Source organism: Bactrocera tryoni, unplaced genomic scaffold (genome assembly GCF_016617805.1).
Source record: "Bactrocera tryoni isolate S06 unplaced genomic scaffold, CSIRO_BtryS06_freeze2 scaffold_11, whole genome shotgun sequence".
Taxonomy (NCBI): domain Eukaryota; kingdom Metazoa; phylum Arthropoda; class Insecta; order Diptera; family Tephritidae; genus Bactrocera; species Bactrocera tryoni.
In genome coordinates this window covers 15,056,731-15,081,946 of record NW_024395824.1, presented here as the reverse complement: position 1 = coordinate 15,081,946, position 25,216 = coordinate 15,056,731, and the positions used below count along the sequence as shown (strand labels likewise).

The window sequence follows — 25,216 nt, the reverse complement described above, 5'->3', positions numbered from 1 at the left end:
GGACAAGGAAGCACAGTCTGGCAGTGAACGAGGGCAAGACGAAATATCTCCTGTCATCAAACAAACAGTCGTCGCACTCGCGACTTGGCTCTCACGGCACTGTTGACAGTCATAACTTTGAAGTTGTAGATAATTTCGACTACTTAGGAACCAGTATTAACACCACCAACAATGTCAGCCTGGAAATCCAACGCAGGATTGCTCTAGCCAACAGGTGCTACTTCGGACTGAGTAGGCAAGTGAAAAGTTAAGTCCTCTCTCGACGAACAAAAGCCAAACTCTATAAGTCGCTCATAATTCCCGTCCTGCTATATGGTGCAGAGGCTTGGACGATGGCAGCAACCGATGAGTCGACGTTACGAGTTTTCAAGAGAAATGTTCTGCGAAAGGCTTATGGTCCTCTGCGCATTGGCCACGGCGAATATCGCATTCTATGGAACGATGAGCTGTACGAGATATACGACGACATTGACATAGTTCAGCGAATTAAAAGACAGCGGCTACGCTGGCTAGGTCATATTGTCCGGATAGACGAAAACACTCCAGCTCTGAAAGTATTCGACGCAGTACCCGCAGGGGGAAGCAGAGGAAGAGGAGGACCTCCACTCCGTTGGAAGGACCAAGTGGAGAAGGACCTGACTTCGCTTGGAATATCCAATTGGCGCCGCGTAGCGAAAAAAAGAATCGACTGGCGCGCTGTTGTTAACTCAGCTATAATCGCGTAAGCGGTGTCTACGTCAATTAAGAAGAAGAAGCTCAGGGGTGAGAAGGTGTGGCATGAAGGTCTTTTATATAAGTTTAAAAAAATTGTTCCTTTAGAGTTGTATAAAACATTGGAATCTTATTTAAATAGACAATTTATGGTAAAAGATTTCATATCTGATGAAGGACAGATAAGGGCTGGTGTACCACAGGGCAGCGTTTTAGGCCCAACTCTATACATAATATACATATATATCAGATCTTCCAACAGCTAACAATGTATTAACTTCAACTTTTGCGGATGATACAGCTAAAGTGAGCCGTAGCAATTGCCACATTTTAGCATCAAGAATATTAGCGGAGCATTTAAGTTCTGTCGAAGAATGACTAGCCAACTGGCGTATAAATGTGAATTAACAAAAGTTTGAGAATGTTACATTTTCGCTTAGACCAAAAATGTGTCCAGCAGTAAAAATGAACAATCAGGGGTGTTGTAGAATCTGATAGTTGTCGGAATCAGAACTGAAACCGATTAAATAAAATAGTAGGTGTCATGAATTCAGATATTATTGGTTTGATATTCTAAACAGAATTTGCATCGGGTTTGGGTGTCGCGGAAACCACTTCTATCGGTTTTGCTATCAGAAACAAAGCAAGAAGATAGTCGCTCACAGATTTGAAATGTAAGTTAAGAAATCAAGTTGTTTTATTATTTCGAATTAATTTATCTTTATTTCTAATGGGGAAAACATGAGTACAAAATACAAAATGTTTTAATTATTTTTTTTTTGGAAAAGAAATCCGGATATTTAAGGAAATTAGATTTACAAAACGTAATTTAACACCCAAATGCCTCTTTATTCATTAGAGCATTAGAGCTGCAAATTTAAAGTGGCTTTTAAATACAAACTCAAAACATAGCCTGACAATAAAGTGCTTTTATATAATGCGGTCATAAAGCCGATTTGCATGAATGGCATTCAATCAAAATTGCTTAGAACAATCACGTGTTCACCATGGTACATGCGTAATAAAAATATCCATAAAGACCTTGGTATTCCTATGGTAAAGAAAGAAGTAGAAGACAGCGGAATTAAATATATATCTAAACTCCGAGATCACCCAAACCCTTTCGATAATGCTTTGGTACATTGCTGCCATCAAACACGCCGTAAAAGATGAGATATGCCTGCGTACTAGAGAGCAATGTATCACCAAAACAGCTCAATCACTTACTTGAGCTTGTCCAGCTTTTAAATAGATTTAAGATTTTATAACTTATTGTTTGGCTTTAAAAAAAAAAAACAGATCAAATAAATAAAGAGTTATTGCAAAAAAAAAATTGTGTGTCGAGTCATGGATCTTTGAGTATGATCCCGAACAAAGAGGCAATCTGTTTTTTCATTTTGAGACGACAGAGGGGACCCAGCAGCATGCACCTCGGCTCTCAAGGCTATTACGGAGAATGCCTTCCGTGATGTCTTCAATGCTTGGCAATCGCGCTGGCAGCGATGCGTCGACGCAGAAAGCGCCTATTTTGAAAGTTTTTAAAGAATTGTAACGATTGGTTCAATAAATTTTTTTAAATCGACTCAGTCCTATTACTTTCCGGACAAACCTTGTATGTAAGATGGGAGGGTAGTTTTCTTCTTCTTCTTAATTGGCGTAGACACCGCTTACGCGATTATAGCCGAGTTAACAACAGCAAAGGGGGGTCTCTTATCCGAGGCTTGTTGCTTCCTTTCATTGGGGGTGTTTTTTTTTACGTGGCGGGTCCCAAACCCAGTGCACAACCCTATCCAGGGGATGTTTCGCCTTCTCACATTAGCTCGCCTTCGAACGGATGTTCTTAGGCTACCCAGAGGATACTTGGTCAAAGACCGGAAGTAGTGAGCTGCTTGAGCCATGTGTAAAAGAATCGCTTCTGGCCACTCCCAAGTGAATGGCGATCAGAGAACTTTCTGCATATGACTCCATCCTCCCTTCTACACATGACTCCATCCTCCAGGGTAGTTTTCGTTGTAAAACAAAATGCTTTACTTTCGTTCTATTAGCTCTGATGAAAACTCGGGTTTATTTTTGAGGTGATTCCAACTACGGCAACGTGTGTTTTCTAGTAGTTTCTGTCCTTTTACTCCAGCTGTCAAATCAAGAATTACACGCATGCCTTGATCTTTCAAAATGCATGGTTTTTATTCTTTGTTTATTTGCGCTATTTGCTGGCTCTGATGGTATGTATTGAAGTATTATTAAGTTTGCATTAAATCGACCTACGATGGAAATTTGTCAATCATTCGTCTTAATTATACCGCGCTGTCATACTCGATAGTGTTTTGAACCGTCTCAATGGCATGATTGCTTCACATATGTCGGTAATTTTCATTGGAGTGTCCTTCTTTCAATTTTTAAAATAGAGCTCATCACAGATTTTGGGTAGAATAACTGTAAACTTGGCATCCCTTCATTTGCAATTCTAGAAGATGCGTAGCGAGTTACATCTAGTTAGTTAGTTGTTATGTCCCATATCTATTGTTACAAAACACCAGGCAACTTCTTATTTGTCCATTTTTTATCAAAAATTCCTCAGTGAAAATATTTTACACATCACTATAAGCGACCTAGAAGTTGCATCCCCTTATACATGTTAATTATTTTTAATTTATGAACAAGATTTTACTTGACACTATTTCACTATTTTTAGTTTTTAAAATACATTTCGCTAAACTTGTTTATTTTTGATGCTAAGACCCATAAATTAAAATATCACAAATATTTGCCGGGATAGACATTGCGTAGATTGTTTTATTTACATTTCAACCATTTATAGATGATAAATTTCTCACCTTTAGGACAATATTTTTGGAAAGTTTTACTAAGACATCTTTTATATGAAAAGTAGAAGGCGGGGCTACACCCACTTTTCAAGCTACAGATGCTTTCATTTACTGTGATTAAGTTATATGGCATGAATTTTGACCTAGTTTCATAACATAATAATTTTTTACGCCAACATTATATTTGGAATTTTATATTTAACAAGAATTTTATATTTAACAAGTTCGGGTGTCAACGAACATTTTATACTCTCGCATGGTAAAGTGATAATCGAGATTTCATAATACGTCATTTACATATTTTTCAAATACCGTATTTTTGTAAAGTTTTATTCCGCTATCATCATTGGTTCCTAATGTTTATACTCGTATTATACAGAGAAGGCATCAGATGGAATTCAAAATAGCTTTATATTGGAAGAAGGCGTGGTTGTGAACCGATTTCACCCATATTTCGTCCATGTCATCAGGGTGTTAAGAAAATATTATATACCGAATTTCATTGAAATCGGTCTAGTAGCTCCTGAGATATGGTTCTTGGTCCATAAGTGGGCGGCGCCACGCCCATTTTCAATTTTTAAAAAAAGGCTGGGTGCAGCTTCCTTCTGCCACTTCTTCCGTAAAATTTAGTGTTTCTGACATTTTTTGTTAGTCGGTCAACGCACTTTTAGTGATTTTGAACATAACCTTTGTATGGGAGGTGGGCGTGGTTATTATCCGATTTCTTCCATTTTTGAACTGTATATGGAAATACCTGAAGAAAACGACTCTGTAGAGTTTGGTTGACACAGCTGTAATAGTTTCCGAGACATGCACAAAAAACTTAGTAGGGGGCGGGTCCACGCCCACTTTTCCAAAACAATTACTTCCAAATATGTCCCTCCCTAATGCGATCCTTTGTGCCAAATTTCACTTTAATATCTTTATTTATGGCTTAGTTATGACACTTTATAGGTTTTCGGTTTCCGCCATTTTGTGGGCGTGGCAGTGGGCCGATTTTGCCCATCTTCGAACTTACCCTTCTTATAGAGCCAAGGAATACGTGTACCAAGTTTCATCATGATATCTCAATTTTTGCTCAAGTTACAGCTTGCACGGACGGACGGACAGACGGACGGACGGACAGACAGACATCCGGATTTCGACTCTACTCGTCGCCCTGATCACTTTGGTATATATAACCCTATATCTGACTCTTTTAGTTTTAGGACTTACAAACAACCGTTATGTGAACAAAACTATAATACTCTCCTTAGCAACTTTGTTGCGAGAGTATAAAAATAAGCTAACGATTACTTAAAAATGTATGTTTTGATTGAAATTGCTCCACGTGCGCTGAGTTATATAAAATATTGTTAAAAAATGAACAGGTGAGTTGGTACCTAATGGATCCGCTTAGTCGGGGAGCAGTAATATATTTAGTTATTTTGTTATTCTACATATTTAGAATATTGAATAATATAAGATAAGAAATATGGAGCCAGCTTTAGAATACTGTCCCAGGATTTTGGGAATAAAATGGGTATGGTCGGATAGAGGAGGTTCTCCAGATCAAGAAAATATATAGTTATAGGGAAACGCATAGTTTTCCAGATATTTGCGTTAAATGTTGAAAATTACCACCATTTGAAGCACGTAGTTTTTCGATTTAAATTATTATTGCATTTTTGTGTCCCCTAACACTTCGCTAATTCGTTAGTGCGCATTTATTTTACATTATATAGTTCAAAAATAGTTTTAATTCAATATTTACTTTTTGTTCAAATCAACATATTTATTTAACAAAAACTAAAGGATGGAATCATGTGCAGAAGTTCACGCAAGTGAGGAAAGTTCTCTGATCGCCATTCAAAAAAAAGCGAAAGGGAGATATTTTAGATATGGATAATATTTATGGCTAACGCCAATTATTTATTGAGACCACCCATGCTGGGTGCAGCTTCCTTCTGCCACTTCTTCCGTAAAATTTAGTGTTTCTGACGTTTTTTGTTAGTCGGTTAACGCACTTTTAGTGATTTTGAACATAACCTTTGTATGGGAGGTGGGCGTGGTTATTATCCGATTTCTTCCATTTTGAACTGTATATGGAAATGCCTGAAGAAAACGACTTTGTAGACTTTGGTTGACATAGCTATAGTAGTTTCCGAGATATGTACAAAAAACTTAGTAGGGGGCGGGGCCACGCCCACTTTTCCAAAACAATTGCGTCCAAATATGCCCCTCCTAATGCGATCCTTTGTGCCAAATTTCACTTTAATATCTTTATTTATGGCTTAGTTATGACACTTTATAGGTTTTCGGTTTCCGCCATTTTGTGGGCGTGGCAGTTGGCCGATTTTGCCCATCTTCGAACTTAACCTTCTTAATGGAGCCAAGGAATACGTGTACCAAGTTTCATCATGATATCTCAATTTTTACTCAATTTACAGCTTGCACGGACGGACGGACGGACGGACGGACAGACAGACATCCGGATTTCGACTCTACTCGTCGCCCTGATCACTTTGGTATATATAACCCTATATCTGACTCTTTTAGTTTTAGGACTTACAAACAACCGTTATGTGAACAAAACTATAATACTCTCGTTAGCAACATTGTTGCGAGAGTATAAAAACACAATTCGTCTGTCACAAATGGAATACTCACGGATCATTTTAAAAATATCAAATCTAGATTCACCTCAATTATAGTTAAATACCTTGTTACAACAGTAGAAAAAGACGAAAAAATTCTTCGGTTTAATAACAGAACACACGGACATGCTATGGAAAATAAACAACAATTGTTTCAGGAATACTACTTTCTCAAAATGTAACAAAAGATTATAGCAATAATACATCAATGTAGAGTCTGTAAAAAGGAGGAATATAACTATCATCCCACTAATCCAGAATTAAAAGAAACACCAATTCCCGAATATCCAGAGCAAATAATACATATAGGCATTTATTCAACAGAGCAAGCACTTGTTTTGACCGCCATTGATAAACTCTCTTAACTTGCTCAGGGTAGAATCATTAAGTACAAAGCAATAGGAGACATAAAGAAACCTTTGCGCGACATTTTGTTCTACTATGGTGTGCCTCAGTATGTTGTAATGGAGAATGAAAAATCTTTTAATTCTGCTTCTACAACCTACTTATATGCTCAGTAATCAAATGAACATTAAATATTTTAAAGTTCCACCATACAAAAGTACTGTCAATGAACAGATTAAACGATTTCATTCAACTTTTTCCGAAATTATGAGATGTCTAAAAACAAAACAAGAACATACATCATTTGAAGAGCTTCTAAACAGGGTAGGGCTTTTGGTAGAAATATAACTACTAACCCCGAACAATTTTAAACGAGTAGACAGGAGAACTTTGACAGACTTAACCCTCATCGAGACCCTCGGGTCTGGCCAGGCATATTTTGTTTTTAAATGTTATTTAAATATTTTAAGAGTGTAGCAAACGACTTGCGCTTCCAGGTAGCTTCCTAGAATTTTATTGTCTATAGAATTCAGAAAAAAAATTCAAGGATATCGTATCGAAAAGGACGAAAAAAGGATATTATAATATTACACCTTAGTGCATCAGTGGTACTTGGCTAGACCCCATATATTTTTTATGAAAATATATGAACTTTGATATGTTTCTATCACTTCGCACGGTTGATTTATCTGTTTTTATGTTCGTTACATGTCCAAATTGGTTTGTATGTTTACTAGGTCAAATACTTTAGCCGCTAGAGAGTTTTAAAGGTTAAGAAAAATGTAATTTTTCTCAAAATGTTAAATTTTTTGTGAACGCTATTACCACGCCCCTGGTAGGGATAGAGGGGAGGTTGAGGGCTTTCCTGGAAGCCCCAGGGGTGAACTAACTCGCAAAATGGTTTTGACCCCCCTCCCCGGCTCCATACCCACCAACAGTAGTGAAACAAAAGGGGGGACATGATGAAAATCCATTTTCGCTTATTGCCACGCCCCCGGTGGGGCCTTGGGGGCGAATTATACATTTCCTGAAAGCTCTTTAAATTACCTAACCGGCGCAATTTATTTGACCCACCTAGGTCAAACGCTAGAGCGTTTTAAAAGGTTAAGAAAAAATGTAATTTTTCTCAAAATGTTACATTTTTTGTGAACGCTATTGCCACGCCAAGCGTGAACAAGGCAGTCAATTTTATTTCAACCAAATCGAGAGGTAAGAAATTTCAAAAATACATATATGAGCGTGAATACAACACGCACCATTGGTCTCGACTAAGTTTATCAGACCGTTGGTCTCGACCAGGGTTAAACAAAAACAACTGGACACAGAGAATCATAACAAGACGCAAAAGAAAATAAAAATTTACTCGGCAGGACAAGAAATATTTGTGAAACGAAACACAAGGTTAGGATCGAAACTGACTTCAAGATACCAAAACGAAATCGTGTAAGAAGACAAAAACACAACTGTACTTACTGAATTAGGGAAAATAGTTCATAAAATCAATATACGAAATGATTGAATTTATATTGAAAAAATGTTAGAATACTCTGATTATTTTATAACATAAGCACAATAAGACTACATTTGTTTACATTGTAAATATTCCACACCTTGAACAATGTAACTTTCGAAATATTATATTAAAACCAGTAGTCAAAAACAATGAAATAATGTATTTTTATGAAATCGAAATATTTTATGTTAAACAAAAAAGTCTGCGGCTTACAAGCCCATTAATAATATTAAGTTATGTAATAAGAATGAAATTGTTAATTTAAGCAAAACATGCTGTATTCAAAAAACTAACTGGACGTCATGTGTAGATGTTCACGCAAGTGAGGAAAGTTCTCTGATCGCCATTCACTTGGGAGTGGCCAAAAACGATTCTTTTACACATGGCTCAAGCAGCTCACGACTTCCGGTTTTTGACCAACTATCCTCTGGGTAGCCTAAGAACATCCGTTCGAAGGCGAAACATCCCCTACATAGGGTTGTGCGCTGGGTTTGGGACCCGCCACGTCAAAAAAAAGCGAAAGGGAGATATTTTAGATATGGATAATATTTATGGCTAACGCCAATTATTTATTGAGACCACCCATGTTAAATACCTCTCACATTGAAGAACAACATGGTTTTAGCATAAGGCACTCCTCGTTTCCATGTTTTGAATGTAAGCTGGGGAGTGTACAGGTTCTTAAGATAGGTATTTACACCGGATCGAACAGAAACTACATTTAACCTAAATTTGTATAAAAGCCCATACCGAATGAAAACTCATTTGATGCAGTAACAATAGGAGGTAGCACCAAAATAACGCTTTATAGTCAACTTGTTTTACGAATCTAACCTTACCATACAATTTTTTTATTTCCTACAATAAAATCCTTCGACGTCATTTTGGGGAAACACAACCTTAAAGAATTCGAGGCAGAAATTAATCTTCACAAGAAAGTTATGGCTGTTAAAAAAATTATTCATATACCAATTTAAGAAAGAATTTATTAAGCTGTGAACAGCATCATTCCTGCGACAGATCATTTAACAGACGTACAAAGAAAGGACTTAAAACACTTACGGAAAAAATATTCAACACTTTTTGCCAGTGTGAATGAAAAAATAACTTACACAAAATAATGTTAAGGCAGACATTAGAACAAATACAGGTACAACCATTTATTCAAAGTTTAATCAATATCCCATGTCTCTCAGGGATGAAGTCAGCAAACAGGTCAAAGAATTATTGGATAGCAAAATAGTCCGCCCATCTCGCTCCCCTTATAACTTGCCGGTGTGACGTAGAAAAAACAGCCTCAGTCTCAGTTAAAAACGGAAAATACGAATTTTTACGGCTCTCGTTTGGACTAAAAAATGCACCTTGAATATTCCAACGTGCATTAGATAATATACTACGTGAGCATATTGGTAAAATATATTACGTATGTATACATATATCGTCGATATTACTATCTTCAGTAAAGATACTGAGTTCGCCTATGGAAAATTTGGAAAAAATGTTCAAAACGTTGCAGGATGCCAACATTAAATGTTAATTAGATAAATGTGAGTTTTACAAACTTAGGTAGAGTTCTTAAGCTTTGTAATCTCCGACTAAGACATTGAAACAAATCCGACAAATGTTTTAGCATTAGCCAATTATCCTCAACCAAAGACACTAAAGAATTACCAGCATTTCTCGGCCTAGAGCCAACTATTATAGGGGTTCTATTAAAGACTTCGCTAAGATGGCAGAACCACATAGCTCACTTTTAAGAGGGGCGAATGGACGAGTGTTCAAATGAGAATCCACAAAAAAGTTAATTGGTCTTAATCAAGAAGCAGTAGATGCATTTGATAAATTGAAAAATGCACTAGTATTCAAAGAAGTAGCACTACAATACCTCGACTATAATAAAGCATTCCAGTTAACCATGGATGCCTCTAACTTCGCTTTTCGCCGTTTTGTCTGAGAATGATAATTCTGATTTCTTCAACGACCCTTTCCAAAGCATAGGAAATTATGCCACGAGCGAAAAAGAGATGTTGGCTATAATTTTTTGCTTAAAAAATTCAAGAACTACCTTTACGGTAAGGCGAAAGTTAAAATTTTTACTGATCATGAACCTCTAACGCACTCTCTCAGTAATTGGAATGGGAACAGCAGAGTTAAAAGATGGAAATCCTACTTAGAAGAATACAATCACGAACTAATTTACAAGCTAGTGAAGGGAAATGTAGTGGCTGATGAGCTATCAAGAATCAGTCAAATAAATTCAGTGAAATCAGTCGTTTCCACGCAACACAGTTCTGACAGCTCAGCCGAATACTTAGTATGTACCTAGCGTTGAGGTACCTATTAACGCTTTCAAACATCAAATTTTCATTCAAAAGAGAAATTATACATATTACGTTTTTAGTATTCCACATCCTCACACTAACAACCTTTCACAGGCACGTAATAACACGTGACCTCATCTTCATTAAAAAACAAGTAAGGAAGGGCTAAGTTCGGGTGTCACCGAACATTTTATACTCTCGCATGATAAAGTGATAATCGAGATTTCATAATACGTCATTTACATATTTTTCAAATACCGTATTTTTGTAAAGTTTTATTCCGCTATCATCATTGGTTCCTAATGTTTATACTCGTATTATACAGAGAAGGCATCAGATGGAATTCAAAATAGCTTTATATTGGAAGAAGGCGTGGTTGTGAACCGATTTCACCCATATTTCGTACATGTCATCAGGGTGTTAAGAAAATATTATATACCGAATTTCATTGAAATCGGTCTAGTAGCTCCTGAGATATGGTTCTTGGTCCATAAGTGGGCGGCGCCACGCCCATTTTCAATTTTAAAAAAGGCTGGGTGCAGCTTCCTTCTGCCACTTCTTCCGTAAAATTTAGTGTTTCTGACGTTTTTTGTTAGTCGGTTAACGCACTTTTAGTGATTTTGAACATAACCTTTGTATGGGAGGTGGGCGTGGTTATTATCCGATTTCTTCCATTTTTGAACTGTATATGGAAATGCCTGAAGAAAACGACTTTGTAGACTTTGGTTGACATAGCTATAGTAGTTTCCGAGATATGTACAAAAAACTTAGTAGGGGGCGGGGCCACGCCCACTTTTCCAAAACAATTGCGTCCAAATATGCCCCTCCCTAATACGATCCTTTCTGCCAAATTTCACTTTAATATCTTTATTATGGCTTGCAGTTGCCGAGTTATGACACTTTATAGGTTTTCGGTTTCCGCCATTTTGTGGGCGTGGCAGTTGGCCGATTTTGCCCATCTTCGAACTTAACCTTCTTATGGAGCCAAGGAATACGTGTACCAAGTTTCATCATGATATCTCAATTTTTACTCAAGTTACAGCTTGCACGGACGGACGGACAGACGGACGGACGGACAGACAGACATCCGGATTTCGACTCTACTCGTCGCCCTGATCACTTTGGTATATATAACCCTATATCTGACTCTTTTAGTTTTAGGACTTACAAACAACCGTTATGTGAACAAAACTATAATACTCTCGTTAGCAACATTGTTGCGAGAGTATAAAGGACCACTACACGTATAAAGTTCTATCGAGCGTATTGTGTGAAAGATTAAAGCCCACCGCCAACAAATTGATTGGTGTGGCTTTAGACCTGGCAAATCGACAACCGACCAGATATTCACCATGCGCCAAATCTTGGAAAAGAGCCGTGAAAGAAGAATCGACACACACCACCTCTTTGTCGATTTCAAAGCTGCTTTCGACAGCACGAAAAGGAGATGCCTCTACGCCGCGATGTCTGAATTTGGTATCCCCGCGAAACTAATACGGGCGTGTGAACTGATGATATTGACATCATCGGCCTCAACACCCGCGCCGTTAGTTCTACTTTCTCCAGACTGGACAAGAAAGCAAAGCAATTGGGTCTGGTAGTGAACGAGGGCAAAACGAAATATCTCCTGTCATCAAACAAACAGTCGTCGCACTCGCGACTTGGAACTCACGTCACTGTTGACAGTCATAACTTTGAAGTCGTAGATAATTTCGTCTATCTCGGAACCAGCGTAAACACCACCAACAACGTCAGCCTAGAAATCCAACGCAGGATAACTCTTGCCAACAGGTGCTACTTCGGACTGAGTAGGCAATTGAAAAGTAAAGTCCTCTCTCGACGAATGAAAACCAAACTCCTTAAGTCGCTCATATTTCCCGTCCTGCTATATGGTGCAGAGGCTTGGACGATGACATCAACTGATGAGTCGACGTTGAGAGTTTTCGAGAGAAAAGTTCTGCGAAAGATTTATGGTTCTTTGCGCATTGGTTACGGCGAATATCGCATTCGATGGAACGATGAGCTGTACGAGATATACGACGACATTGACATAGTTCAGCGAACTAAAAAACAGCGGCTACGCTGGCTAGGTCATGTTGTCCGGATGGATGAAAACACTCCAGCTCTGAAAATATTCGACGCAGTACCCGCCGGGGGAAGCAGAGAAAGAGGAAGACCTCCACTCCGTTGGAAGGACCAAGTGGAGAAGGACCTGACATCGCTTGGAATATCCAATTGGCGCCACGTAGCGAAAAGAAGGAACGACTGGCGCGTGTTGTTAACTCGGCTATAATAGCGTAAGCAGTGTCTACGCCAGTAAAGAAGATGAAGAATTAGAGACCAAATGGCAAAATGTAAATTCTGTAATGCTGATCACATTGACAAAATCGACAAAGTTGGCGACGGTATAATTTTTCTCAACAATTACAATGGTACCGCCATTTTGAACAAAAGTACATTGTCGGTTGATTCACTTGTGGTACGACACACCTTCAGCAAACGTAGAAACCACCGTAATGAATCCCAGAATATCAATTATTCAGGTAACACTAGACAGTTACAACACCAGCGCTGTGAAGATGAACAGAATACCTTTTACGAAGATGATACACATTCAACATCCCTAGAATTACAATTTTACAATACCCCATACTTTTGATGTTAGCTTAAGGGCAAGCAGAAATTAGAGAGGGAGGAGTTAACTCCACGCCCAAATTTCACAATTCTGAAATTTACAAGAAATTCTGCAATTCCCGAAACAATGTGCGTGTTGACGCAAAATTCGAAAGAATTGTATTTTGATCGATTGCTCGCTTCGCTGCTGTAAATTTCACACTAATTCGCGCGCAACAAGTGTCGCAACAATTTTGTCGTCACAGTCTATGTAGGCAGAAGAGTTTAGACAATTGAAGTTTAGTCTTAAAATATAAACAAAGACGAATAAATAAAAGTGTGATTAATTTACATATGTATAATAATTTCATTTAGTTTTCGGATTTCGAAATGTGAAAGAACATCTTAGGAGCAGCTGCAGCATTACAGTATATTATTCAAACATCAATATGTATGTGTCTTTTTATTCATACTTAGAAGGAAATAAAATGTACAAAGACCGTAAGTTACATATTTATTGTAATAGACAAATACTTGTATTTATAATATGTAACTAGTTCCTCCATTATATTTCAATAAAATAATTACTATTTTTTTTTAATATTGAAATTAACATAACAAACGCAACCGATTTTGCACTGTCTGGGTTGCGTTCAGACTTCATAAATGTGTGATGAAATTGTGGGCATTTGTGCTTTATCACAGCATACGCAAAACCTCATAAGGGTGACGGTGGTGATTTTTATGAGGGCATTAGAATAGGGCTGTATATTACGCATTCTTAAGCGCGGTACACATAGAGAGCGACAGACTGCAAACTACATCTGTCAAATATTAAAATACACTCGTTCTTTTGGCAGTGTTATTTTGATAGCTGCACGACTACACGACTGCAGGCCAACAGTTGTCGTTCTCGCTAACTTCAATATCCTCCTATATTTGCCAACGACAGTACGACGACAGTAGAGTTGACAGTAGAATGGAAGATAGAGAGATGAGGTAGAGTAGTGATGCCACTAATATGTAAAATGTAAAAATTATTCACAGCTCTAACAAACTTGAAGTTATTTTACAAATAAAAGCATAAAATAGCTATATTATAGCTCTATTATATCATTTGTAATAACAATTGATGATTTAAAGCAAAAATATTGACCTATTTACTTATTTTTTGCATAAAAAATTTCACTTTGAACAAAATATTAAAATTTCATTGAAGTGAAAGGAATTAGTATGGCCACAACGAAATTGTGTACATACAAAATGGACAACTGCGTTGTTTTGTGTACATGCCGGCCATTGTGTTGTTGTTGCTACTCAAAATGTACATGCAGTAAGATGAACAACGACGTTTTCAGTTCACTGTCGTGGTGCTGCAGTCTGTCGCAGTCATTGTGTTCACCACTTTACATGCATCCATAAATAAAGACATAAACACATATCCATTTATATGCAATACACGTACTTTCTACGCGACACGTATGCATTTATATGCAGTACGCATGCACTAAACAATCAACAATACAAACATATTTAATTAGGTTATGATGTATACCTATGATAGCCTATTGCATTTATATAAACATTTAGGCAATTGTAGCATAAACAATATGCAACATACATACATATGTATAACATGTCTTTCGTCCCATGCGCAATTGTGTTATGATTCTTTCATATTAGAGAAATTATTTATTTCACGTTAAAAAATGTTGCGATAACCCTTCATTTTATTTTTTATAAAATATAATAATTTATTGATTTTAAGTCTTATATTTTTAAAATATAGGAACAAAACATATTTGTATTTCAATTTACCATTTGAACCATTCACCATAGTTAAACTTATCTAATACCATGTTCAGACCGACATTTAATCACACGATTTCGGCTGTTTAATGGATTATCCCACTAATCTTAAAAATTTATCAAGATTTCGCCATACAAAAATGACAGTTCCAAATAATTTCATTGAAATCTTTCTGTGCGACTCTGATTTTGCGCAATCTACTTGTCAGCACTGGAAATCTGTTACATTATCACAGCTGATTTAGACACTACAAAGGGGAAAAACATAAACAAACAAATTTTTTTAAAGCAATGAATCTAATTTCACCTGAAAATCGAAAACAAATGAAAAAATGCATCCATTACTTCTATTATGTGGAAAATATTAAAAAAAATACGGCTTTTATTTGAAAATACTATATGACAATCTTTCCTTTTGATAAATATTAAGCGATGGGAATTCTTGAATGACAATAACAGCTGTTTTTTGATCTTTCTAACGGCAGTGAGAACACTGTTGGGTTATGAAATGCTTAAATGTAATCTAATCTTTTAAATTTTCGGTCTGAACATGGTATCAAATAAGTAAATCAAAACTTGGTAGCACTGCAAATAGCGCCTATACCACTCTAAAGAAATATCCGCATACTTTCTTATACTGACTGCAAATGTAAATTACTTGTCAGTTAGATCTTTTGTTTGATAGTTTTCATTTGAACCATAATTGAAACAAGAGAACTGTTAACTTTGGCTGCCCCGAAACTATGATACTCTTCACAGATATATTTGTTATAGAATAATGGATATAGGATATAAAAAGGTTTTTTGATTGATCAATTTGTACGACAGCGATATAGTGGTCCGATCTATACAACTTCTTTGGAGATTCTTATAGAGTAGACTCATTTTTAGCGTGGGTTCTCAAAACGGCCAATGCCAGTAATAATAGCTGTAAGTCTGAAAATGCTATTCCTGGACCTATGTAGTAAGTCCTGAGTTCTCCTTCTTTTTTTTTTTGCAGTTGGTTATCAATTTCCACCTACACTGTGGTTTTTGCACAAAATAAGTATAAAGCTCTCTTTCAATCGTTCCAGCAGACATGGTATTAACTCCACTTCGGATTCATTTAAATAAGCTCCTACTTTAGCGAACACGTCTGCTTTATCGTTACTGAAAATGTCTCTGTGACTGAAAATGTCTCTGTGACTGGACCGAGAACCCAAATTAAGGATTTATAGTCGTCGGTGACTAGACTGGGTGATAGAGACTGCATCATCCTCTTCTACCAAACCAAGTAAGTGGCTATTGAAATTTAACCTTGGGGGAATGGTCTGATTTACTTGCGTTTATCAGGTTCAGGATGGTATTTTCATACTATTTACTATTACAAGCTCCTAATTTCTGTATTCTTATAGCAGAAGCCAATGGAAATCTGATGCAGGAGTCTATTGAGTGCATCTGTCGGACATTAGCTTCCCAGCAAACACTGTCTCTAACGTTAGAGAAAAAGCTAGATTTTACATTAGAATTCTAATATAGTTTTCTAATGTTTCTCATATCGTGAAAATTCAAGTTTGCCACAGGACTTAACCGAATGGACAATTAAACATAATATTACAACTTTTGCGACGGACGACTTATTGAAAATTTTAGGAAAGAATGTTTCAGGACTTCCGTTATGCTCTTGATATGTGCGACACCATGTATATAAATTGTATTATACTTGTTGAATATATCATTTTCTGGTTTACGACAGGAATGCGAAACCAATGATTGCGCTTCTTGCAGTAAATGCTATACATTTTAAAACAATTTTCCTAAAATAACTGCAAGAACCATTTATGACAATTGTAAAATTTTGTTATGGTAAAAAGTCGTACTTGTACACGGTAATAAACACAAGAAAATTTTGTATCGACAACTCAACTTATGGAGTGTTTGGTAGTGAAATTTAGTATTTTTTTTTTTTTGTTTTCTTCAAATATGATATCTTAAAAGTATTCCCTGTAAACTTGGAGCAAGTCCGACCTACACTTTACCACTTATGTGATAAAAGGGGTCTCCTACGTAAATTGAGTGTAAAACTTCAACTTTTTTCTCAAAACTAATAACAACTAGCTCGAAACCCGTTCGGTAGATTTTAAGTGTATTTATACAGTTTTTGGAAAACACAGAAACCAATGCTGATCGAAGTAGTTTTTTAATTTGAATTTTTTATAAAGTAGTATAGGGCGCGTTGCTGTGGCTAAAGTATACATTAACTATAAACTATTCAATACAGTAAAATTTTATTTATGTGTGTAAGAATTCACGCGATTAAAATTTGAATATTATCCCGAATTTGAAAATCATTGATACAAATGTGCTTGGATTTGTTATTAAGCGCAAATAAACATAATTTTTAATTTTATATTCAAGTCTGGAACAAAGTAATAATTTTCAAAGTTGTTAGTTGATAACATTTGAGATAATGAAAGGGGGTAGAATCAAAATCTCAATTTTCAACAATAATATTTTTAGTTTTCCATTAAAACCATTTTTAAATTCAATTTAATTCAGATAATAGTATCACTGGAAACGTGGAAAGAGGACCATTTCTTCGTTACATTTTTCAGTCAGGTTGCTACAATAATATTTCCCGTGGTTTTTATGATGTCGAATCGTGTATCGTTGCATAATTGCGGTGGATAAAAATTACGCTGAATAACAATAGGAGAACCTATTTTCAAGAAAAGATTATGTAAAGACATTCCGAGTATATCTACATAGATAATTTACGTTCTCATATTCTTTAAGAACAGTAAAGAATGACTTAAACTGCATTTTATAGGCAGATTTGGTTGCAGTTCTATTTTACCGATATCTAAAAATTCCATTATTTCTGAGGGTGGATCAGTTTGCAATCTTTCGCGAATATGTATTGTCAAAGTGAAAAGCAGCAGCGTCAAAATCAAAAATCAAAAACAACAATAAGTCGAATGTCTCGTTTTTTGAGGCTTCGACTGCTGACGACTTCCGAAAGCCGACACCTGCCACAGCATCGACTTTCGGCTACGATTGAAAGCAACAGCAAATCAGAAGCAAGAAAACGAGAAGCGGGGCCTGCTGATGATTTTTGCTTTTCGTTGCTTTCATGATTTTGGCCTATGCTTCGACTGCGACTTCTGATTTTTACAAAAGCAGAAGCAGAAGCAAAATCATATAAAATGACACTTACGGCAGTTTTTCAAACGCTGAATATAATAATTAAATAGTGGAGAAATACTGTTATTTTTGAGTTTTCTAATGTGATGTCGTAAATAATTAAATTTTTTCCGCTTACGCTCCAAACGCAGGCTGAACCCAACCAGATTTATCAAAATAATATACTAAGTATTGTACATACAAGGTCTGTCGCAAAAGAAACAGGACTGTTAAAAAAAAACAACGAAAAATTAATCTTTTTCAAAAGTTATATTTTTTTTATTCAAAGTAGTTTCCTTGTGTTTCGATACAGCGTTTAGCCCGGTCAATTAGCATTTCAAATGAGTGTTTAAGGTCATTTTTCGGAATGCTTTTGAGAATATCGGTCGTCGTCTTTCGGATAGCTGAAATGTCCTGAAACCAGTGTCCTTTCATGGGCAAATGAAGTTTTCCAAATAGGTAAAAATCACAGGGAGCCAGATCAGGTGAGTGATTAATGGTTAATATGGAATTTTTTGTCAAAAAATCAGTGACAAGCGTCGACCGATGACACGGCGCATTATCGTGCAACAGGTACCAGTCAATTTGTGCGGATCAAACTTGGAAGACACCTTCCGTGGACCCAATTTATCTATCAAAATGCGATGAATGTAGTCTTTGGAAATATTTAACTCTATTTTCATGTAACCCAAAGAAGATTTCGGCTCATTCTTAATAAATTCCCGCACTTTTTCAATATTGTTTTGGGTAATCACTGAGAGGTCCTCACGACCTTCTTGGAATCGCTTAAACCACTCACGCGCATTACTACGGGATAGGCACTGATCACCATAAACTTGTTCAATCATTTAAAATGTTTCAGTATTTTCTCCAAATTTAAAACAAAACTTAATATTTGCTCTTTGTTCAAAATGCATTTTACGAGCAAAAGCTGCTGTCGCTTTGTGATCGATAACATCGATTGTAGTTATCCAATTGTCTTAAAACTTTTACGAAATGTTAACAAGATATCTATCTCTTATGGATATCCCACAATAACATTTTTTTGTCATTTACTTTTTACGACAATTAATGGCTATTTTTCCAAGCGATTTTAACCAAAACAGTATTAATCCTTATCCCATTAAATACCTTATATACATTGTTGATTTCATATATGGCCTTTTACAGCATCTGATTTAAATGAATATTTTCGAAGATATTACAGATTTAAAAACTGCAGGACGCAGCGTTTGCGGCGGAGCCGCTGTTTTCCCTACAGCACTTTGAATTTAGCAGCGATCGGATGCGTTTATTATTGGAGTTCTCTGGCGAGGAATATTTAAACGGAAACGATGAAGTGAAGTGAAAATAACCTTCCTATGTTTTTTGGCTGTAATTTTGTAAAAATGAAAAACTTTGATTCTGCTTGTGGATTATTTTTATTTGGTCTTTTAAATTTCTTTCCATCAAGTCGAAAATATATCATGTAAATGGCTGCCGCCACAGTTGATTGTCATTTGAGCCCTTTTTATGGCATTTTCCATCACTTTGGCCAGAACTTCCGGCGATAGGTCCTCACATTCTTGGCGGATATTGTCTTTAAGAGCTGCAAGAGTCTGAGGCTTGTTGACATAAGTCCGCGACTTCAAAAAGCCCCACAAAAGGAAGTCTTGAGCAGTCAAAACAGGCGATCGTGCTGACCAGTACAAATCGCCAAAACGGGAGATTAGGCGCCCGGGAAATACAGTGCAGAGTGTGCCGTTGCACCGTCCTTTTGGAACCACATGTTTACCAATCCCAATTCATCAAGTTGCGGCAAAAAGAATTCGTTGATCATTGCTCTGCAGCGCTCACCACTCACAGTAATCGTTTGGCCCGCGACGTCTTTGCAGAAAAAAGGTGCGATGACTCCTCCAGCGAAAATAGCACATATAGTGCAGTGACTTTGAGCGGCTGTAATGGCTCTTCGTGGGTTACACGCGGATTTTCAGTGCCCCAGAAGCGTAAATTTTGCTTATTTACGTACCCGCTAAGATGGAAATAAGCCTCATCACTCATGATTATTTGTGATGAAAAATCATTTTCCTCTTGGTGGTGATTTAGGATGGCTTGAGCGTATGTTAACAGCTGATGCACCGTCTGGACTTTGTACGGAAACATCTTCAAATCTTGTACCAAAATTCGCTATAAACACCGTCGACTGATACCCATTTGCGTGGCACGTCGTCTGGTTGATGTCGACGGCGCTTCCATGACATCCTCGGCAACAGCAGCAATATTCTCTGCAGAACGGTTACTCCGGGGTCTGCCACGCCTGGCAGCATCTCGTGTTGTGCCAGTCTCTTCGAGGTGATCGGCTAAATGTCACAGTGTTTCCCCAGAAGACGTCGGACGGCCAGGAAATATGCGACGAAATTCACGTTGTGCCAAAGTCACCGGCCGATTACACAGTGCAATGAATTATAACTGGCTCAGTAATCAGTCGATGAATATTATACCACGTGCATCCCAAAAGACTGATGTCATAACCTTGCCAGCCGACTTATGTGAGAACTAAATATCTATACAGAATTTAGTCCACACAACTCATAAAGGCACACTCTATTATTCATAATACAACGGGAAAACCATTCTCTTCTAGAAACACAAGAAGACGGAGAAATCAGACATGCAGACGAAACAACAACAAGCATGCATATGCAGCTGTAAAACCATGCCACTGCCAGCAACACACGGCATCCCAGCGGAACATGTTGCGAATGTACTACCACGCAGCACAGGCTTGGCGAAATGTTAGATGGCTGATGATCAGAACCTGTGACAGCGTACACACGTCCGCCAGCAGACTACGCAGTGAGTTGATCCTCTGGCTAGTCTTGGTGCGCTTCGTTAGGGTGAGCTTGGTAGTGAGCTGATCCTCTGACCAACTGAACCCTTAACATTGCGGTCGCTAACGTGGTAGGGGTCTTTGCGCGGCTATGGTGAGTTATTCAACAGGACATTTCATTATTCACACGAGTGTCAGCAAACGCCGCAGTACATCGTCATCGAAGCCTGCACGTGCGCGGGCAGAAGTAGTCGAGCATCGTCGTCGTAGCAACGAGCAGAACGGCGCCTAGAACCAAAGAGAGCAGCAGAGCGGGAAACAGTATTGCACTAACGGGCCACACAGAAACGTTACCCTGCCACTCGGGCGACGTCATTACAACGCGGGAGACAGTATTTAAACACAAATTGTAACTATAAGTAAAATTATTATACAAAGCTTAATAAATTACGATCCGCAAAGAGACCCCCTGTTTACAAATTTATTGTAACGAACCCTGGACACGCCTAGTTTACCTCAGCAAACAATAAAAAGCAGGGCCAGAAAAAAAGCTTCCTTACAAACATCATTATATAAACTAGTTTTTGTTGATGTGTTTTTGTTCATTTTCTCTAAATCACACAACTAAAACATAATTTAATGCGTCCTCAGCTATTTTTTGTACATAAATACTTACAAATCAATTTACGCCGTTCACTCATCAACGGATAGATTTCGACGAATATTTTCGAAACGGTTTCAATAATAATTTTCGATCGAATTGTCAAGTTTTTCGATCGAAACGGATTCAATTAGACCCCGTATGATCTATATACTATGTATACGAACCAAAATTACTGTACTTTTGCACTAGCTATGTGTTGTTGTCTTTATAATTTTTTTTGAAAAAATAATACAAAGAGATAAAAATAATCCAATATCCGCGCGTTCTGAGCAACCTTCTCAACAAATTTGGCCCAAATCGGTTCAGCAGTTCTTTGTTTATATTTAAATAGTGTTTCTAACATTACTTTCTTTTATATACAGTTTGCCAATTAATTGTTTGTGAAAAAAAGTATACAAATCCTTTTCCATGTGTAGAAGTGTATGTAAGTGAGGAAAGTTCTTTAAGCGTCATTCACTTGGAAGTGGTCAGAAACGACTCGTTTATATATGGCTCATGCAACTCATGACTGCCGGTCTTAGACCAAGTATCCTCTGGGTAGCCAAAAAACGTCCGATTAAAGGCGAGTTAAATTGACAAGGCGAAACATCCCTCACCAAGGCTGTGCGCTGGGTTTGGGATCCGCCACGTAAAGAACACGCCCAATGAAAAGATGCTCTTCAACATATCGCTGATTTGCGCTCACGCCCCGACAGAAGAGGACGATGTGACCAAAGATATCTTATATAAGCACTTGAAACGCACATACGAGAGCTGCCCTCGCCGTGATATCAAAATGGTGCTTGGCGACTTTACCGCCAGGGTGAACAAGGAAGGTATATTTAGCACAACGGTCGGTAAATTCACCCTCCACGATGAAACATCCCCAAATGGGTTGTGGCTAATCGACTTCGATCACCGCAGCAGAGCTTGGGCGCCAACTGGATCAACACAAACATCCATTACTGTTAAAAGTATTAATTTCTCATTTTCAATTTTTGTCAAGTCAAGTCGAAACTTTAGTTCTAAGATTTTACATTTATAAAATAAAATAAATTGCTAAGAATTGGAATTTTTTCCATTAAGAAATGTTTGATTACACCAAATTGTAAAATTCTGTATTTCTTGAGTAGTACACCCTAATAGGGTAATAGGGGAAAATGAATTAACACATATTAAACAGTTAAAGCTAAATTATGTCACTTGAGTTAATTGTTTTGCCAATACATGTACTTACGTCAGTAACGGCATTTGGATTAGCCTTATGCCGCAATAGTAAATTGATGACTATTATGTGGCCCTGCTGTGCTGCTTGATGTAATGGCGTATAACCCACATTAGTACTCATTTCGATATTAGCATCATTTTCTAGTAAAAATTTTACCATCTTTATTTGACCATAATGTGCTGCTATATGTAAAGGAGTGTATCCGGCTTTGGTACGCTCGGATATATTAGCCTGATGATCAATGAGTATTTGTGCTATATCAGTTTTATCTTCTTGAGCACACAAATGCAGCGGTGTTAAACCATTTTTGGCTTGAACATTGGCGTTAACTCCATACTCCAACAATAAATTCACCACATCAACATGACCTTCCTGTGCCGCTAAATGCAACGGTGAAAAGCCGGATTTGCTGAGACAATCAGGATCTGCACCATGTTGCAGTAGTTTCTGCGCTATTTCCATTTCTTTTTTCTTAGCTGCAATATGCAAGGGGCTGTGTCCATTTTTAGCACAAAGCAAAGGAGAAGCCCCTCGCTCAAGTAGTAAAAATACAACTTTCGGGTGATCGAAATGTGTCGCCACGTGTAAAGGCGTTACATCGTTCTTGCCTTGGCAGTTCATTTTAGCACCACGCTGTAATAGTAAGGCCACAACTTTGCCCTTACCATATTTAGCTGCTAAATGCAGTGGGGTAAATCCTTTTTTAGTAACTGAATTTAATTCCGCATTGTTTTCGACCAGTAATTGAACAACCTCTTCTTGTCCCTCTTTCGCTGCAATATGCAATGGCGTATACATGTCCTTTGTTAAAGCATCAACGCTAGCACCATGTTGCAACATTAGCATAATTATGTCAATATTTCCTAAACGTGCGGCTACATGAAGTGGTGTTTGACCTTCTCGGGCCCGTGCATCAACTTGTGCACCATTTCTAAGTAAAATTCGTATAATATCTGTTTGATTCGCCCTAGCGGCTAAATGTAGTGGCGTCTCTCCTCGAACAGTTGGTGCATCGGGTAAAGCATCATGTTGCAATAGATATATGACAATGTTCATGCAACCCATAAAACTAGCAACATGTAATGGCGTCAGACCCGATTCCGTTTTGGCACTGATGACTGCACCATGTTTCAATAGTAGTTCAACGACGTTGATGCGATTTTTTTTACAAGCGATATGTAACGGAGTAAACCCATTAAGAGCGCGAGCATTGACATCGGCGTTATAATTCAGTAAAAGTTTGGCAACGCGCGTATGACCACAATGGGCTGCAACATGCAAAGCAGTTAAATAGTCAACGGTTACTTCGTCAACAGGCGCTTTATGCGCCAACAATAGTTGAGCTGCTTCGTCGTGTTCACCTTGCGCTGCCATGTGAAGTGGAGCAAGCCCATTTTTTGTCTTCGAAAGTATGGGAGATTTATTCGCAAGTAATATCTCAAGGACATTGACATGACCCGAACGGGCTGCGCAATGAAGTGGTGTAAGACCATCACGCGTAGTAGCATTAATATTTGCATGTTTTGACAGTAATAAATCCAGAATATTAGTTTTACCCCACTTGCAGGCAACGTGTAAAGGCGTTATATTATGCTTCGCCGTAAAATTTACATCGGCTCCATGGTCGATCAGTAAATTAGCAATATGCACGTTGCCATAGTGTGCTGCGATATGCAATGGTGTAAATCCCGATTTAGACACAATATCCGGATTGATCTCTCTCTGCAATAATAAACCAGCGGTACTCATATCATTCTTCTTAGCTGCAATATGTAATGCTGGCAAACGAACTTTTCCACGAACATCGCACTCCAAAAGAACAGCAACTACTTTATCGTGACCTTGTTGCATGGCAACAGCCAGTGGCGTAAATCCATCCTAAAAAAAAGACAATAATATAGGAATAATTGGAACAATTCGAATGTATGTATAAACTAAAGAATATGGTATTGTTGTAGGAGCAAAAAACATTCCTGAAGTAACTTCAAGGCATGGTGCCGAGTTGATAGTCCTTGGCCGGATAAAAATCCGGATCCGTTTAGGTTATACATAGAGTTTTATAAAGAGATACACCCAGAGATAAAGGGTATTACAGCTTCCGTTAGCCGAAGTAATTATTTTTTAAGTAGTGTCTAACACATTCGGTTGTCTTTAGATATGTATGAAACATAAAGTATTTTCATTTATCGGGTACTTAAATTAATGCGCTTCGTTTTAAGGAAATATTTTCAGACTTACCTCAGTGGCGAGTGATGGGTTCGCTCCTTTTGATAATAGAAAACGAACGCAAGCATCGTGATTTTCTTGGGCTGCCATATAAAGGGGCGTAAAACCATTTAATGATTGGACATTAACATTTGCATTATACTGGTTCAGTAATTTAATGACTTCTTTTTGGCCGGCCAATGACGCAATATGTAATGCTGTATTACCCTTTTTTGTGGCATTATCTACCTTAATGCCACGTCGTAGCAGTTCACTCACGATATCGACATAACCATCTTTAGCTGCTAAATGGAGCGCATTTAAGCCATTCTACAATGAGAAAAAAACTTGTAATTACCTTTTATATAGTGGAATTAAAGAATTTTGGTAAACGGT

The 25,216-nt window shown here is 37.5% G+C and overlaps 1 protein-coding gene across 1 annotated transcript in view; it reads right to left on the bottom strand.

The window, feature by feature from the left end:
• LOC120779531 (ankyrin-3) overlaps positions 1-25,216 on the bottom strand; it is a 107,176-nt gene that overhangs the window by 9,384 nt on the left and 72,576 nt on the right. The window contains exons 4-5 of the mRNA XM_040111877.1: positions 24,854-25,150; positions 22,625-24,493 (exon numbers count right to left, since the gene is read on the bottom strand). Of these exons, the coding sequence (XP_039967811.1) occupies positions 22,625-24,493; positions 24,854-25,150 (2,166 nt within the window). The remainder of the gene's footprint in view (positions 1-22,624; positions 24,494-24,853; positions 25,151-25,216) is intronic.